The sequence below is a fragment of the Eucyclogobius newberryi genome, unplaced genomic scaffold (genome assembly GCF_026437365.1).
Source record: "Eucyclogobius newberryi isolate DKJ021-1_F unplaced genomic scaffold, fEucNew1.0.hap1 SCAF_21, whole genome shotgun sequence".
In the NCBI taxonomy this organism is placed as follows: Eukaryota; Metazoa; Chordata; class Actinopteri; order Gobiiformes; family Gobiidae; genus Eucyclogobius; species Eucyclogobius newberryi.
This window is the reverse complement of record NW_027315846.1, coordinates 15,769,934-15,787,032: the sequence shown is the minus strand read 5'-3', so window position 1 is coordinate 15,787,032 and position 17,099 is coordinate 15,769,934. Positions and strand designations below refer to the sequence as shown.

The window sequence follows — 17,099 nt, the reverse complement described above, 5'->3', positions numbered from 1 at the left end:
TTCAGTCCAATGATTAAAGATCAAAACATCATTCTGAGCAAATACAGGCCTTTTACAATCGTGCTCCGCCACCGTTCAACATATTTTACCGGTATTGATGGCGATCCCACTGAAATATGACCTACTGTATTGGTGGCAACAGCAGAGAAATCTCTGGCAACAGCAGAGAAATCATTTTTATTAGTAAACCGTAATTAGCCTTGATTAATCATTGTAAAAATGACATTGGGTCTCAAATTGTGTGGCATTTAGTAATTGGGTTTTTGGATAACTAATTTTAGCAAATGGTTGGCTTTGTCTGGACCTCAATATTATTGTAGCGCGTTAAAAATATTTATGGTTTTCAGCTTCCTATTTATTCAAACCATACAACATTCCGTTTTGAATTGTTAATTGCCATAAAGTCTGGTTTAGACATTTAGTCCCAGTGCAGGGAGCTAATTGATTTAGTTTCGTTTTAGTTCTGATTCATTCACAATTTGAAATGGATAATGTTCTGTTTTAGTCCTGGTTTAGGACTAATTGAGGCTCTGCCTGGTTTGGTCCAGATGAAGCCCTGGATTAGATTAGATGGGTGCGTGCAAACACCTCATTAAAATTAAGACCTAACCGGGAATAAACAAAGAAATAAACATAATCCAGGCCAGGGCTAAACCAGGGTTTTATCAGGACCAAACCAAGTCTACATCAGAATCAGAAAAGGTTTATTGCACATCATTGCGAAATTTCCGTCACTCTGAAACCCATGGATAGAAACAAACAAGTTTCATTGCATTCTAGACTTTGAAGGTGATCTTAAATGTGCTTGCTCATTTCTTGCTCATTTTGAATAAGTAAGTCAGTAGGGGTCACATATATGGACACAATGGGGGGGCTTTGTCCAAATCACTAGCTATATAATTTACAGTTTTATTGCAATATTTAAAAGTAGTGGCTGTGCTGACGGTTGTTCTTGACCAGAGGAAAATACATTTTATTCATTAGCAATTCCACGAGGTACATTAGGGAGATTTACTTTGTGACGAAGTTGTCGGCCAGCCTGAGCTCCACCGTGTGCCTGTCGATGTTGGGCGGTACAAACAGCAGGCCTTTCTTGGCGCACAGGGTTGCCAGGTTGGGTGACAGGATCTGACAGACACAGCGCTTGGGGCAAACCTGTGCCCGTACTGCCATAGCGACTGCCAACATCACACACAGCAACAACCTCTCCATGGTTACCACCCTGATTGGAAGCAACACCTGGAAAAGAAAGAGAAGCAGAGTTTTAATCATCTTGATGGAAGACACCCATAACCATTTACTGTAAACCCTTAGTTGAGTGTCTGCGTGATGACGTTACGCAGACACTGTATGTTGTTCTACAATTCATTATATTTTCCATGATTTTCCATTTAGCCAGTTTCAACTCCTTAACGCTTCAACCGATTTCAACATGTTATACCTCATTATGATCGCTTTCACAGTAGTACGTGTGCTATTACTTTTGACATTTGAACAACTTGTACTTTTTGCTGAAAGTATTAGTATTTTTTCCCCAGTGAAAGGGGGGAGAGAGGGGGAGAGAGGGAGAGGGTGAGGGGGAGGGAGAGGGGGAGAGAAGGAGAGGGAGAGAGGGAGGGAGAGAGGGGTAGGAGGGAGAGAGGGAGAAGGAGGGAGGGAGGGAGAGAGTGAGAGGGAGGGAGGGAGAGGGAGAGAGGGGGAGGGAGAGAGGGAGAGACACAGACACTCTAGCAATGGCTTCAGCCGTTGCAAAGTATCTAGTTATATGTGTAACTGTATCACTAAATGTATTTCCGAGTAGCGCGTTTATCCATTTGTATCCTCAAGACTGTTTTTCTATGTGTGCTAATGAAATCATCAGTGCTCAAACTCATCTCAGCTAATCCGGAAATGTTTTTGAGACAAACTTGCATTGAATTAAATGAGAAAACCCTAACAAGCACAGGTAAATCACTAATCGAACTTGAAGTGATGTTTTCAGTGATTTTCTCGTCTAGCATTGGCACCCATTGATCAAGGCTTCATTAGCAGGCAGCAGAGTTTGTGGTTAATTATTAAAGGTTTAGACAGAGAGGAGGAGAAGGGCACTGCGGAGAGGGGGGGAAATGCTCATTAATGACAACCTTGATTGGTGTTTGAAGGACATGGGAGAACCAGGATTAAAAGATGATGCACACCAATAAACACGCAGGGACGGGATGTAACGATATCACATACTTCCCATGAATCTTAACAAGAAAGATAGCACTTCGGATCGTTTTATACATGGCAAGAATTGACCATACTGAATTATGGTGAATATGAGATAGGAAAGACAAGGCAAGACCGTATTTTCCGGCCTATAAGTCGCACCGGAATATAAGTCACACCAGCCAAAAAATGCATAATAGAGAAGAAAAAAACATATATAAGTTGCACTGGAGTATGAAATGTGGTTGCAAGTGTGAGAATAACAAATAATATCACATATAAGTTGCTCCGGAGTATAAGTATATAAGTATAAGTTGCACCCCGGCCAAAACGATGAAAAAAGGTGCGATTTATAGTCCGGAAAATACGGTATATTTGCATTAGAACATGGGGAATTGGGGGGGGGGGGAAATGTCAAGGCTTTTTGCTAATAGTACAAAGGCAGAACATGCAAGCTACTCACAAAATGTAGTGTATAAAGTCAGATTCCCCAGACTATGGTTGTTTGAAGTATAGAGAAGGGATATTGAATAGTTTGGAGCTTCCATGTGTGAGGCCAAGCGGAAGACCAAAGAAATGTTTGGATGTTGGATGTCGTAAAGAGCACATAAAGTCAGTTGGTGTGAAATAACTGGCTGCAGATTATTCAAAGTGACAAATGGGTGCAGTGACAAGGAAACGAAAAAGATGTCCAGTTATTTAAATCGCTCCTGGAACATGCGCTTTTGGACTTGTCTTGTGATTGTGCAATTGACCCTGCGTCCCACACTGGCTGTCTGCTTTGGCTGTCAGAACGATGAGGGGAATTTGTCTTTTCTTTTTTGCATATCTTATTCCTTTTACAAGTGTGGCCAATTACTCAAATTCTCAACGCTGTCAAAATCAAGTCCACTCTACACAGGCCGGGACGGTGTGAATTTGGCCTTGAACCTGGCAGCAGCAAGGACAATATTGTAGCTGGATCACTGGAGTTAAAACATATTTTGAATCTTAAGCTATTTGTCAGCAATACTTTCACTCAGACCAATTCACTGACGACCATCAATAGATTAGATTACTTTGTAAAATGTTAGTCATAATTTGTCAAGATATTCGTTTAACATTGACGGTTGACAATCTTATGCATTTTTAGAAACAAACAGATGAGCATAAACTTAGAATTCTTGAAAATACTTTAATTAGCCTTAATAAAGCATGAAGAAATATGTAATGAATAATAAACAAATAGTTTATTAATTCAATATACTTGATTAATACTCTACCCATAACCCCTTAATTAAGAAGATATTAAGCCTAAATCATTCTTAATAAACAAATTGTTCAAATAAGTATTTATTCGTACTTTAACAAGGCTGTAAAGTGTAGTTATTTTAAGTGATACCAATATTTCATACATACCGAGTGTACTTATAATGGTAACTATCCTATAACTATTAATACTGCAATATAGATACTGCAGTATGAGACACATCGGTACAAAAGTGTGTGTTATATATAAAAAGACCTATGGTAAAAAAAAAAAAAATCACATATGGTGGAAAATGTATTTAATGTATATATTTAACTGAAATCTCTTTTGTATTGACCCAGTAAGGCATAGTATAAAAAGCACATCTTCTGCTATCATCTCACTGGGCTGTGCTCTCCTCGCCCCTATCACTATATACGCCGTCTTTTCTCATTCTATCTAGGCCTTTCTATTTGCTGTAATTACTGGTCTGAAATGAGCCGGCATGTCGGAGGTCATACTACGCCTGTTCCTCTCTCTTTCCCCCGTCTGTCTTAGCGCTGGGCGAGCGAGTTGAGCGAGATGACTCATAGAACACTGAGGGAAAGAAGAGTGAAGGGAGCAAAGGCCTGCGACCCCGGCCACACCAAAGCACATATCAGCTCATTAATTACAGAAAGAAGAAAGTGGAATGAGAGCACGTGAGGGTGTGGGACAGAGGAGTAGAATGCTTTGTCGGAGAAGGGAGTGGGTAAAGCGATCAGAGGCAGCTAATTAAAATGAGTGCTGAGGTGTGAAAGCAAAGGAGGGCTACAGTTTCTTCTCCTGGAACGAGGATGTGATACTCTTAAAACGTGACATGCACACGATGGAAAGGGCTCTGTAGACCGGTACAAAGAGTGTGGAGGCTATCCCAGCAACAAGGGCTCCTGGACTAGGGCTACAACGATCTTATTACATATTTTATTTGAGAATCTTTTAAATAAATGCTATGATATTTACTTGGCGAAAGTTAACTTTTTGCCACAAACAAATGTGGTACACCCAAATATGTGTGAACACATTGTATATTGTTTTTGAGACAATTGTTTATTGACACTTTATTTTGTGCAAATACATTTGAATAATTAGGAATATTGATATTTTACATTTGGGATATGTAGTCCTGTGTTTGCATTGGTGAGAAAGAGGAGAATGAGACAAGCGGAACCTTTGGCACTGTGGTCGCGCTCCCTCCGGTTAACTATGACGGACCAACTTCCTGTTTCCTCCAGAAATAATCTGGGAAAAGACACAAGTGCACGTGTGTTTCGTTCCTCTTATCTTTCGTCTGTATTACAGGTCAGTAAGTGGTCGAAATCGCCATATATTGAAGCTTTTTGCTTTGTATCACTGCTGTAGCAGTTAGAACGTAATACTGTGAGTATTTATGTGACTTTGGCTCAGTTTAAGACCAAATCACGTTGCGCCGAGATCTCGCAAGATTTCGGGCGGTACCCGCGAGAGTTTGTCGTCAGCTCCGTTGATAGTGTTGTTTACACACTAGCCTGTACTTTTGATTTATGAACGCTGTATATTAGACCAGTTAATTTGGTCATCCTCCTGACATGACTTTAGTAGAGTTTAAAGGACCCAACATGTGTTGTTTATGTAGAATAGAAAATGTAATAAGAAATGTTAAGTGTGATTGATTATATTGTAAACACCTTTAATATACATTTAAAGCTGCATTGTCCACATTAGTAAGCTTGAAGCACTTTTAGTTTATTCCTGATTTTTGCACTAAGGCAAAATGTATATAATTTAATGTAACAGTTTTGAAAAAAGTGAAAGATGCACATTGAGGAGCATTGACTTTATTTTGATTTTTGTTTAAAGAACATTGAAATGCACTGAATGTAAATTATATTTGTTTATTGAAATAAGAAATAATCTGGGAAAAGACACAAGTGCATGTGTGTTTCGTTCCTCTTATCTTTCGTCTGTATTACAGATCAATTATTCTTTTTGTTAACGTGGTCGCCGCACCCGGGACCCGTAACACAAACACTAGCAAAATGTATAAATGAACCAAACAAAAAAAAAGTACAAAAAATGAGTCTGGTCACAAAACATTTCCATTACTTGATTTTGATATTAAAGAATAGGCTCGATACCGATGTTGATACGCATCTTGGCTTCTGTCTGTCCCATGCTTTGATTTGTCATTTTGTCTGTGTGATTTGTCTGCTCACAGTTTATGAGAGCTGTACATGTGCTGACCACTGGGGGCAGTAGTGAACGCAAAGCAACTGTGGAAGCTCAACTTTTTGAAAAGTGACAAGGTGAAAAACAAATTATTTTCTCACCTCGAGAATCTTTTCCCAAGAGCTTTGATCTAAAAACTGCCGCTGACACCTCCATGTTTGTTTTCCAAGTTGCAAATTTTCTTCCGGTTTGGTCAACTGATTTTGAGCGTCCTCTGGTGGATAGTTACCAGAACACAACCTTCACATTAAAAATGGTTGGAAATAAATGAAGCTACGGTAACACCTACAGCTTTGAACACATACAGTGGTTTGCAAACCAAAGAAATGAGCATAAATTTAGCTTTTTATACAAGCTATGATAAAGTTCAAGATCATTCTAAAACTATTCAGGAAATGCCATTGTCCGCCCATATTTTTTCCAGTTGACAGTAGTTTCAATATCGATTAGTATCTGATTTTCTATACTTTTGACAACCTTACTATAAACAGAATTATTCTTGTATTGTATTGCCAACATACTGATCTTAAGTATAGGTTTTACTTTGAACGATTAGAGAAAGTACTCAAATAGAATGGATTAATGAGCTCCTAGCGTATCGACTTAAACGCTAACCACTCCGCCACCGTATGTCCACTATGATATATGTCTGCCTCAGGTCAGACATCACACTGGCTCAAAGCATAACACGAGACATAAGCTTATTTCATACAAACTCCCTCTTGAACGTATATAGCGTTACACACAAAGACCCCCATAGCCCACAGTTGCAGGGGACCATCGGATCAAGAGAAATGGTGAATTATCCAAAGGGATTATGGGTAAGAGACAAATCAAGCGGTGCTGGTTCTGCTGTAAATGTGATAGGCTTTCACACATGTTGGAGCTCCCCAGGGTCACTACCATCTGTGGGCGTCGTTCGCACTTCCTGATGGCTTTCTGGTGAGACATGAATTGTCCGCACGCTCCATAAAGTGAAAAGAGTGTGAGCGCAAATCTCCCCGGGCTGAGTGGCGAAACGACTTGGCACTTAAAAGAAATGCCCTGGCACTGTGCACATATACACTGTGGTTAAAGGTGTGCCAAGACACAGTGATTGAAGCGTGCTCAGGACTTTTCTAACACTTCCTTGTCATCATTTTCACACTTAAAGTATGTATGATTAAGAAATTATACAAGATTATTAGTCATTTGCTTGTGGAAAGAACATTTTTGACAGTTTTGTTGTTTAGGTTATTGGTACCTACAACTTAGGCAATTATGGCCACTATCCCTTTGCTGTGAAACGTCTCTAAACAAGGCTGTTTGTTTATGCATCTTTATCCTGTTTGCAGACTTATGAATGGGTTTTATCTCTGAATGATAAACATATATATTACAAATAAGAGAAAATAACAAATTAATGAATTAAAACATTGAACTACACCAAATTATAGTTTTCTTGCCTTGATGCCAAACAACACAGGGAATACTTGAATGCATGGTTTTGTTAGAAAGAGTTTTTGAGCTAGTACTGATCTGATCTTGCTGCTGTGGCTGGTAACAATATTAAGCTTAGTTTTTCCTGATCTTCCTGTTTACATTTTTAACCATTATTAATTGATTTAAAAAAAAAAGGCTCATTCTGATTCTAAGATTTTAAAATCCAGAAAAAAACATTTTTGGCTCATGGGCTTTATTAGACAGAAGAGGGAAGATTTAAATGCGGGATGAAAGAGAAGGGAGAACATGCAGTAAATTATAGTCGGAGTCGAGATTCAAACTTACGACACTGCGGCCGGCTGGGTTTGGAGCCCTAAACACTCAACCACCGGGCAGAACAACAGAACTTATTTATCTGGGCTGTAAAATAAACAATTGCATGATTGTGTAAACTTATGGTCATATTTTCAGCGTAATTGCTCTTTTATGTCAATTTTTACACATCATTCTGTTTAAAAAGCAATTTTGATGCAATGAGGACAAACTGGGAATGGCGCATAAGCACACACAGTCTGGGGCCCCAACTATCCACCTACATGGGTGAAAATGGGTCAATATCGGATACAGGAACCAACATATTGCACACCCCTGTAACATGTATTAGATTTCCACCTTCAGTTTCCTAAAAATCCACTCTTAAAAGGGAAAGCTCTGTGTATTATATGTTTGTTATATTAGCACACTGACTTGCTGGCTGCTGCCTCGGCCCGTGACATACTGTGCACTGTGTTTTCGCACACACCTCTTCCAGCTGTGTGCAGGGCTCTTTACTTAGACCTGCATGTTGTTCACAGTGGCCCGATGCTATTCAGATACATTAGTCATGTTGGAGTCAGGAAAACACTTGAAACGTTGAAGTGTTAAACTGAATAAAAAAGTAGCATCCTGTTGAGGACAGGCACATTGTCAACACTGGATCAACACTATGACACAATTGCATAACAAATGTGTTTCAGATATTTGGGTGCAGACACTGAGGCCCTGTCAGATTCCCGCTGGCTGCAACACAATGGAGTCATCTGTCAATTATCTAACACACATCTTGCTCATTCCATTTAACATTCTGAATTGGCTCCACTGGAGTTTAGTTGGCTCTAAATCTGTATCTATAAAATTACCACACTATGAAGGATCCAATTCATTCTAAATGATCAAATTATGCCTGTTGTATCCTGCCATAAGAATATTATCCTGCACATGAGTCAAATCAGTATCTCAATAACAGCAGCCAGTGCTGGTTCATTGTTTAGAAAATCTTTGGTCAAGGTAAATGAAATAAATTTGGAAGTACATTTCTCATGCATGTTTACATAGACCTTTCGAAAAATGCAGAGTTTAAACTGATGTCCATAACACAGTAAAAATATGCAACACATTTTCAATTTTTGGGTAATTAAAAAAAACAAAAACTTAGCAGTTTATAGTGTTTCATAAACATAAATATAATATATCTCTTGTGGCCATTAGTTGCCAAGTAGCCGTTTGTTTTTTTAATAGTATACGGGAACATTTCCTACCACAACTAGCTGAAAATTTGAATTCAAAATCTACACACTGTTGGATACTGCTTCAGTGTTCTGAGTGGCAAAATATTTAGCCATTCTAAATATTGAACAATATTAAAATCACAATTTGTTCCATTAATGACCTCTAGTGGCTGGGAGTGGTAGTTTTTGTCACACATAATGATCGTGTAATGTTTATAGATGCATGCTTCAATTTTATCTCTGAATTGTAAAAAAAAAATCACTAAAACATATGACTTACAATTTACTTTTAAAATAGCCTTGCGTGTGCACCTCTGCTCTTTATGTTTTAATGCATAACAAGCATTTAACCACTCTGCTACCTCCCATCTCCACTCTCTCTCGTTTCCTACACTGTCCACTGGAGTAAACCTTCTGCTTAGGCTAATGGCTTTACCCACTCAAACAACAGGGGTCAGCAGCTGCCTAAACACATCACAATTACCATTTATTCAATTAGTGCACTTTGGGAGTACACTGCAAATGCTGAGCCAGGCCGTGCACTCAATACACCAACACAAGTCTAGCTCTCTGCACGCTCCTATATCCAAATCTGAAAAAACACCAACAAAATAAACAGAAACCCACCCACGCGTTCTCCTGCTTTGCATGCAAGACGCAGGCCCAACACAATCTGCATAACATCAACGAGATAAACAGCAGTAACACACTGAACAAAACCGCCATCCTACTAATTCCAATCAAGCCATTTCACACGTATTGACTTGCAAATTATATTTATGTTATTATGAATGTTTTTATTGTGTCGGTGCTGACAAATCCTTCTTTAACCCTGGCTCCCACCCTCCCAACAATCATGAGTTCCCGAATTAGATTTAATGGGTGAAATCAAACCAATCACAGGCAGATACGGACGCGCTAGATGATTTATAGGAGTACATGGCTTGCCAGGAATACGAGAAGATGAGCTCCCAAGGTCAGCCTGATAACACGCGAATAGAGAGGAATGGCTAAACGCTAGCTAATGCAAATGTATGAGCAGCCGTTTACATGAGATATACTATGTCAGGGGAACATATAGGGCCACGCCATATTGATTTTTAGGTCCTGTTATAAACACACTTCATGACCTGAAGACAAGAAGAACATCGAACAGGCACAAGATGGTGTAATAGGAGACATAACCATCCAGCCTCTAAGTGCCTGATTCCTAGTGGTGCAGTTTAATATCTGGTCCGCAATGCTTTCTACAATTTTTCAGAATGTAGCCAGGGACCATCGATCACCACTTATCTGATGATATTGTGTTCACAAGACAATCCCCATGCCATAACATTCATATTGCCGTAGCCCAGAGTGCATGTGAGTGCATACATCAGGAGCCGCAGATTTAAATAGCCAAGCTGTTTTACGATCACTGTCGGGGACATCAGCATACATCTTCCAATGCAACAATGTATCATGGGAGATAGAAACAACTTTGAACTGAAAGAGAAAGGAGAGTAAAAAAAAAACATACAAAACCAGCCTGCTGAGGAGATGTTGTTATTTTCAATTTCCATTACGTCTTGATCAAATCCACTGAAATTTTGTTTCACTGATTGTAAAGTATTGTAAAATTAAATACATTTTTGAAATAATAACAAAGTTAGCCGATTTCGGGTACTTGACACTTAAGTTCTACGGCAAGTGTAAGGAATGGTATTTACAAGCATTACATTTTGGGTTTACCGTCTTTTAACTTCACAGTGTGTAACTGTCTTCTTAAATATGTATGTTTTCATGTCACACAACAGACAACAACAATTTGGAGTACAGTTTTACATTTATTATATTAGTTTTTAGATTTAAAGTACAGATAAAGGTACACTATTACTAAATAGAGCATGGATACTTATATCTATGCCAACATCTAAATTTATTGTCTTTGAAACAAAAAAACGATATATACTTTATAGAAGCCATTTTGTGCACGGTTGCGGTTGGAGGCAGAAAAACAGGATTTAGAATTAAGGAATTAAATCCCCATCTGCAGCTGAATTCTTTGGCATAAGAAACAAACGCACATTTAAATTATCATTTCGGGCCACTATTTACTAACTCTACTTAAAAAAAACAATAAGCCCCTCCTTAAAGACATAAGCGGTCCAATTTTCTCATGTTTGCGTAGATCAATACAGGCAGTAAAATAGCAAGCCGCTGGTTAGATTCACAAGATGGAGAGTTTAGTGCACTTTAATGCACAAAGCACTACCCTTTATTTACCGCCATAAGAACAGCTCAGGGGCAGTGCTCTGATCCTTGCTCTCGCTCTCTTTAGGGTTAACTTTTAGCTGTGTGGTGGGTGAGTGAGCAAACACAAGCTTTAGCTGGTGTCACAGGCGACTGCACAAAGGAAGGTAGATTTAAAGGCATGTATTTAAATTGAATCCCTTTTGAAACACAGCAGACTCTTAATAAGAAGAAATGCTGGTTTGTGTTTTGGCATTTAGCTTAAAAAAAAACCTGCTGCCAGCGTGCATATACTATACTCAAAGAGAGATGCAAATAACTAGCGAGTGCTTTTGATATGAGGCTCAGTGAGGTTAATGTATTTCCTTAAAATGTGTTTTGAATAGTAAAAAATTCAATTCAATGATAGACAAAATAGAGAAATATTCTTGTCTTGCCATGGGCTTTTCAGATTAAAACTGTGTCTAGATTGGCTGCCAACTTCTTACATGTTTTTTCAAGCTTATGGGTGGAATTATTATTACTTATTAACAATTATTTAGCCAAAGTAGCATTGCAATAACGTTGTAATGGTAATTTTAAGCCTTGCGGTAAAAATACTGTTGATGTGAACACAGCAAACTGTTCACACTTACAAGTTACAATTTCCATAATTTTAACACTACGCATTTGAAAATCTAAAATAAACAGTTGAAAATGCCCCAGAAAATTATTGGCAATGTCTTGGTGATTTTTTTTTTGCTTTTTTCTTTTTCACTCTAAACCACTCCATGCTAGCAGCGAGCAGGGAGGTGTTAAAACCTCTTACAAGGTGTTAGCACAGGCACAAAACACCAACAGGAAGTCTACACATCCTACACACTATGGGGAAGCCTACATTAGATCAAATTAGGAATGGGCAATATATTGGTGCTTGTATACAGTAGATTTCTATGATATTGAAAAAATCCTCAAAATATAATTTGCAGCAATATTTGGCATTTTCTCAGCCCTCATGGAATTCAAATGGAAACTAAAGAATGAAGCAGAAGAGGTGTATGAGAGGTGAAGACAACAAATGATATCACAATAATACAGTACTTTTGTGAAGTGAAACCTTATTGACTTCATTTAATAGACTTTGCAGTAACATTTACCATCTTGATATTGATTTGGGCCTCAACAGCACCAAAATTGGATATTTGTATCGGCTGAAAAACAAAAATCCATATGGGACTTTTCAGGACCATCTTACATAATAATGCTCCGATTCGAATGCTATCTGCAACACAGTCCTCTGGGGTCAGGACTCCCCTGAAAAAGCAATAAATATACCTTTCTAAAACATATTGCACAAGCTAAGTTTGCAACATGGTTTGCTGTTAAACGCCAACAGAGCTTGATGACTTCATCATAAATAAATGAATGCCACAGCCCCCTAATGTTGTGACCTAATGTGTTTCTGTTTTTGATTGAAGTGCTGCAGCAGACGGGTGAACACAAGGGCCCAGCGCTCACCGGGTATAAAAGCCCGTCTTCTACACTCCATCCTCCGGCCATGTCGCTACCACTGGCTTTAGTTTCTTTTTATGCACCACACCCACATCTCAACACTTACATTGAACCACAGCGGTTTTCCCACTGACTCACAGTCGCATACACACACGTACAGGACACAACTCGCTTATACTGACCACACAACTCGCTAATACTGACCACACAACTCGCTAATACTGACCACACAACTCACTAATACTGACCACACAACTCGCTTATACTGACCACACAACTCGCTTATACTGACCACACAACTCGCTAATACTGACCACACAACTCGCTTATACTGACCACACAACTCGCTTATACTGACCACACAACTCGCTTATACTGACCACACAACTCACTTATACTGACCACACAACTCGCTTATACTGACTATACTGACCACACAACTCGCTTATACTGACCACACAACTCGCTTATACTGACCACACAACTCGCTTATACTGACCACACAACTCACTTATACTGACCACACAACTCGCTTATACTGACTATACTGACCACACAACTCACTTATACTGACCACACAACTCGCTTATACTGACCACACAACTCACTTATACTGACCACACAACTCGCTTATACTGACTATACTGACCACACAACTCGCTTATACTGACCACACAACTCGCTTATACTGACCACACAACTCGCTTATACTGACCACACAACTCGCTTATACTGACCACACAACTCACTTATACTGACCACACAACTCGCTTATACTGACTATACTGACCACACAACTCGCTTATACTGACCACACAACTCGCTTATACTGACCACACAACTCGCTTATACTGACCACACAACTCACTTATACTGACCACACAACTCGCTTATACTGACTATACTGACCACACAACTCGCTTATACTGACCACACAACTCGCTTATACTGACCACACAACTCACTTATACTGACCACACAACTCGCTTATACTGACTATACTGACCACACAACTCGCTTATACTGACCACACAACTCGCTTATACTGACCACACAACTCGCTTATACTGACCACACAACTCGCTTATACTGACCACACAACTCGCTTATACTGACCACACAACTCGCTTATACTGACCACACAACTCACTTATACTGACCACACAACTCACTTAAATGGACCACAGGAATACTTTGCACTTCAACATCTACATGTACAAAAGGTTTTCACACACACACACACACACACACACACAGTACACGGTGCGTATATACTAGCTACACTCACATGGATTATTGTTTTAAATACATGCCCATCACTGCATGTCGGCCCCTTTTTTTATGTTGGGGTCAAAGAGCCGCAACAATGAAATAAAAATAAGAGCTGCCACAACAGAACAGGCCAACCTTGAGCTAAATCACATGTTACCAGTTCAAATATTTGAGTTTAATAATAATAATAATAATAACTTTTATTTATATAGCGCTTTTCAGTGACCCAAAGAGTTTATCTTGATTTTAATGCACACTTTTCTTGCTCTCAGCACATTTTTGTGTATTACGATGTGAAATTTGAATTTTTTTTGTATGAATGCAATGTATGTTAGTACATAGCGTATGGATGTGTGTGACTGATTGTGGAGTGGCACTACTAAATGGATTATTGGATGAGTGATTTATAGTACTTATAATGTGTACATCTATTTTATTTTATATCAACTTTTTATCCACTTTCCAGGGACTGCAGGTCATTAAATCAACAACTAGACAAGTACAATCCTCCACTGTGACATTAATACCATAATATCTTATCACATCATATTATCACCATTATCTCATAGTATTATGTAACACATTCCAAGTAACTAATGCAGACCGGAAACACCACACGAGCTGCAGTCTAATCCTTTTGATTGACAGATTATACCAACAAGTTATGTTTCTGCCTAATCAATTCCATCCACATACAGGTGCCATGATGAAAATATGATATATCACAATCACCTCTCAGTTTCCCAAAATGTTGGGGACTTTGATGACCTGAAAACTCCTGTAGCTTGTAATTAGAGTAGCTTGATTCAACTTGCCATTTCTGCAAAGTGAAAACATCTGTTCAAACTCAAATGTCTTCATCGCTGCAGACTTTTCCACCAGGGACCGAGATGAGCAAGTCTGATATTTTAATACACTCACACACACGGGAAGGGGAGTTGATGCTTACAGTCAACAGACTGGTTTCTAAAGGCAAACGTGCTCTGCTTTCATTCAGATGCTGTATTTCTATGAAGACATCCTGAAAATAAATAGATTTCAGTCCTTGTAAGAAGCATAACCCTGTGTCATGTGTGTTACATTAAGATTGCTTAACCTTTACAGCTCAACCACAATAACAACATATCTTGAAAATAACTTTGACATGTTTGTTCATACTGTAGTTATAGAAACATATTTGCTCATAAACAGTTGAAAAATGTCCACTACGGGGAAAGTGTGGTAGAAGTAGTTACAATTAAAGTATCAAGAGTACAAGATTGTACTAGTACTAGTAATTAAAGTAAATGTCAAGCGAGATTGAGACATTATTAACGACGATGATTAAACTCATCCTCTTAAATACAACCAAAGTAATTTTGAGAGGCAAAAGTATTGCAGTTGTCTTGGCCAAAAAGAAACAAAGACTAAAAAGCTGAATGATTTGCTGGACAAATGGATAAAATCAACGGCCTTGAAACATTTCTAAATTATTATTAAAAGTAAAATAACAGCAGTAAAAATAGAAAGTAGAAGTGGTTTTGGTAGTATTATTATTTGTCAGTTGAAGTACCAACCATTTAAAAGTTATGTTTTTATTTGAAACAACAGTTTGCATCTATGTACTGAAGTTCACACACAGACACAAATGGCATAAAACAAATATGACAATCCCACCTGTTTAATTGTATTATTCTACGGCATTCTGCTGTGATAAAAAAAAAAATGAAATTTTTCCATAAAGAAACAAAAACATTTTTTGGAAGAAAGCCTTTATAGTCATAATGGGCTCTCTGGGGTGTGGGAAATATTAATCATGAAAATTTTATTTAAAGCGAGCCAAATTAGGTCAGACTGCTTCATTTGATATTAAAATGTAAAGGATCCCCATAGTGACAGTAATGGACGTTAATACAATGGTGAGCGGTGCAGAGAAATAGACAGGATTTCAATCTAAGTGTCCACAAGAGTCGCACCAAACTTTTGAAATGCCATGAAAGCAAAGTTCACCGTGTATGAGTTTTGAAAAGTTAATCCAGCTAAATAGCAGGACCCAGACGCAGTAGATGTCACGATGGAAAGTATTATTGGAATGTGTATTTTCAAATAAACAATTAATGGTATTGTACATGTTTAATGCATTTTAACCCATAAAGGCAACACACATTGTTTAGTCTGTTTCTTTCTTTTTTTTATATAATTATAAAACATCTTTTGGCATACAGTAGATAACATTTAACAATTATTTTAATAGTCAAACATGATTTCAATAGTAGACTCTTCCTGACTTACACAAATAGTCTTTTTTAGATTATGCTCTTTAAAAGTTTACAACGTCTTACTTGGCATAATTAACAATTTAACTCTAATGACGCCTAAATTCACATTATATCGCACCATCTGGCCATTGCTAACAGACTCAAAGGCACGCTAAACCGCTGTAATAGATTTCAAAGTTTTCCCTGAGTTTCCAAACTTCACACATTTCACACTTTTGCCAAACAACCTTGTAACTCCAAACAGGATCATGTGGGAACGGGCCCGGCACTTTTTCAGTTGTTGTTTTTGTTTTGTTATCAGACTTTCATTCTTGTTTTGCTCAATGGCCCCCAGGCAATCTGCTACCTCTAAACACATCTCGTATCTCTTGTACACTTCACTTTCTGGTTCAAAACAACCCCATCAAGTCATTTTACCGCAGACTTCATCAACTGCTCTTGGCCCATTTTGAAAAAGTGCTGGGGAATTGCTCTGGGTCTCCATAGCATGACCACAAGAGTTTAACTACTTTAGCGTTTAAGAGAATCGTATTTGGCCACTTTTATTGAACTCCCAGAGAAGATTCTTGGATGTATTGCAAACAAGATATTTGATTGAACTATGTATTCATTCAGGAGAGTAACTAAATGGGTTATAGTGTTTGAAGCATTCCCATTCGTCTCAATGTAAGTCTTTTCAGGGTGATGGTATCAATCACCTTCCTCCTTTGGCTACAATTTGTTGTGCAACACTAACAGCATACAAGGCCATTTCAGCTTCGAACCGACATAACAATCACATCATTACAACCCTTGAAATCGTTATTTAATTTGTCGTTTGCAGAGAAGAAATTTTATCCTGGATACATCTGGGTTTTATGTGATTTCTATGGAAATTATAGGAACAAGAAAAAGAGGAGCAGATATGGTGGGAGGATGACAAACGTTATGTGGTGCTTACATAAGAACACAACCAAATCCAGGAAAATTGCATGTATTCCACACACGTAGCGCACTTTTAGGTTTGTTAATGTGCAGAGTGGAGGATGGAGCTGGCTATAAAGCTGAACGACATGGCAACTACAGTGTTTTACAGCGTTAGCCTGTCATCGTCACCGTATGCTGTCTGAAAATAGCCTTGATTGTATAGAAAGCAACAGGAAAGCTGGATTAAATATGGTCAACATATAGAACGGCAAAGAAAATGGCGCTACAATGACAGAATTCTTAAAG

General features: G+C 38.4%; 1 protein-coding gene across 1 annotated transcript in view; it reads right to left on the bottom strand.

Annotated features, from left to right (window-relative positions):
- The window catches only part of lrfn5a (leucine rich repeat and fibronectin type III domain containing 5a), a 115,887-nt gene that overhangs the window by 21,641 nt on the left and 77,147 nt on the right, over window positions 1–17,099 (bottom strand). The window contains exon 3 of the mRNA XM_072457558.1: window positions 1,016–1,239. Within this exon, the coding sequence (XP_072313659.1) occupies window positions 1,016–1,212 (197 nt within the window). The 5' untranslated portion in view covers window positions 1,213–1,239. The remainder of the gene's footprint in view (window positions 1–1,015; window positions 1,240–17,099) is intronic.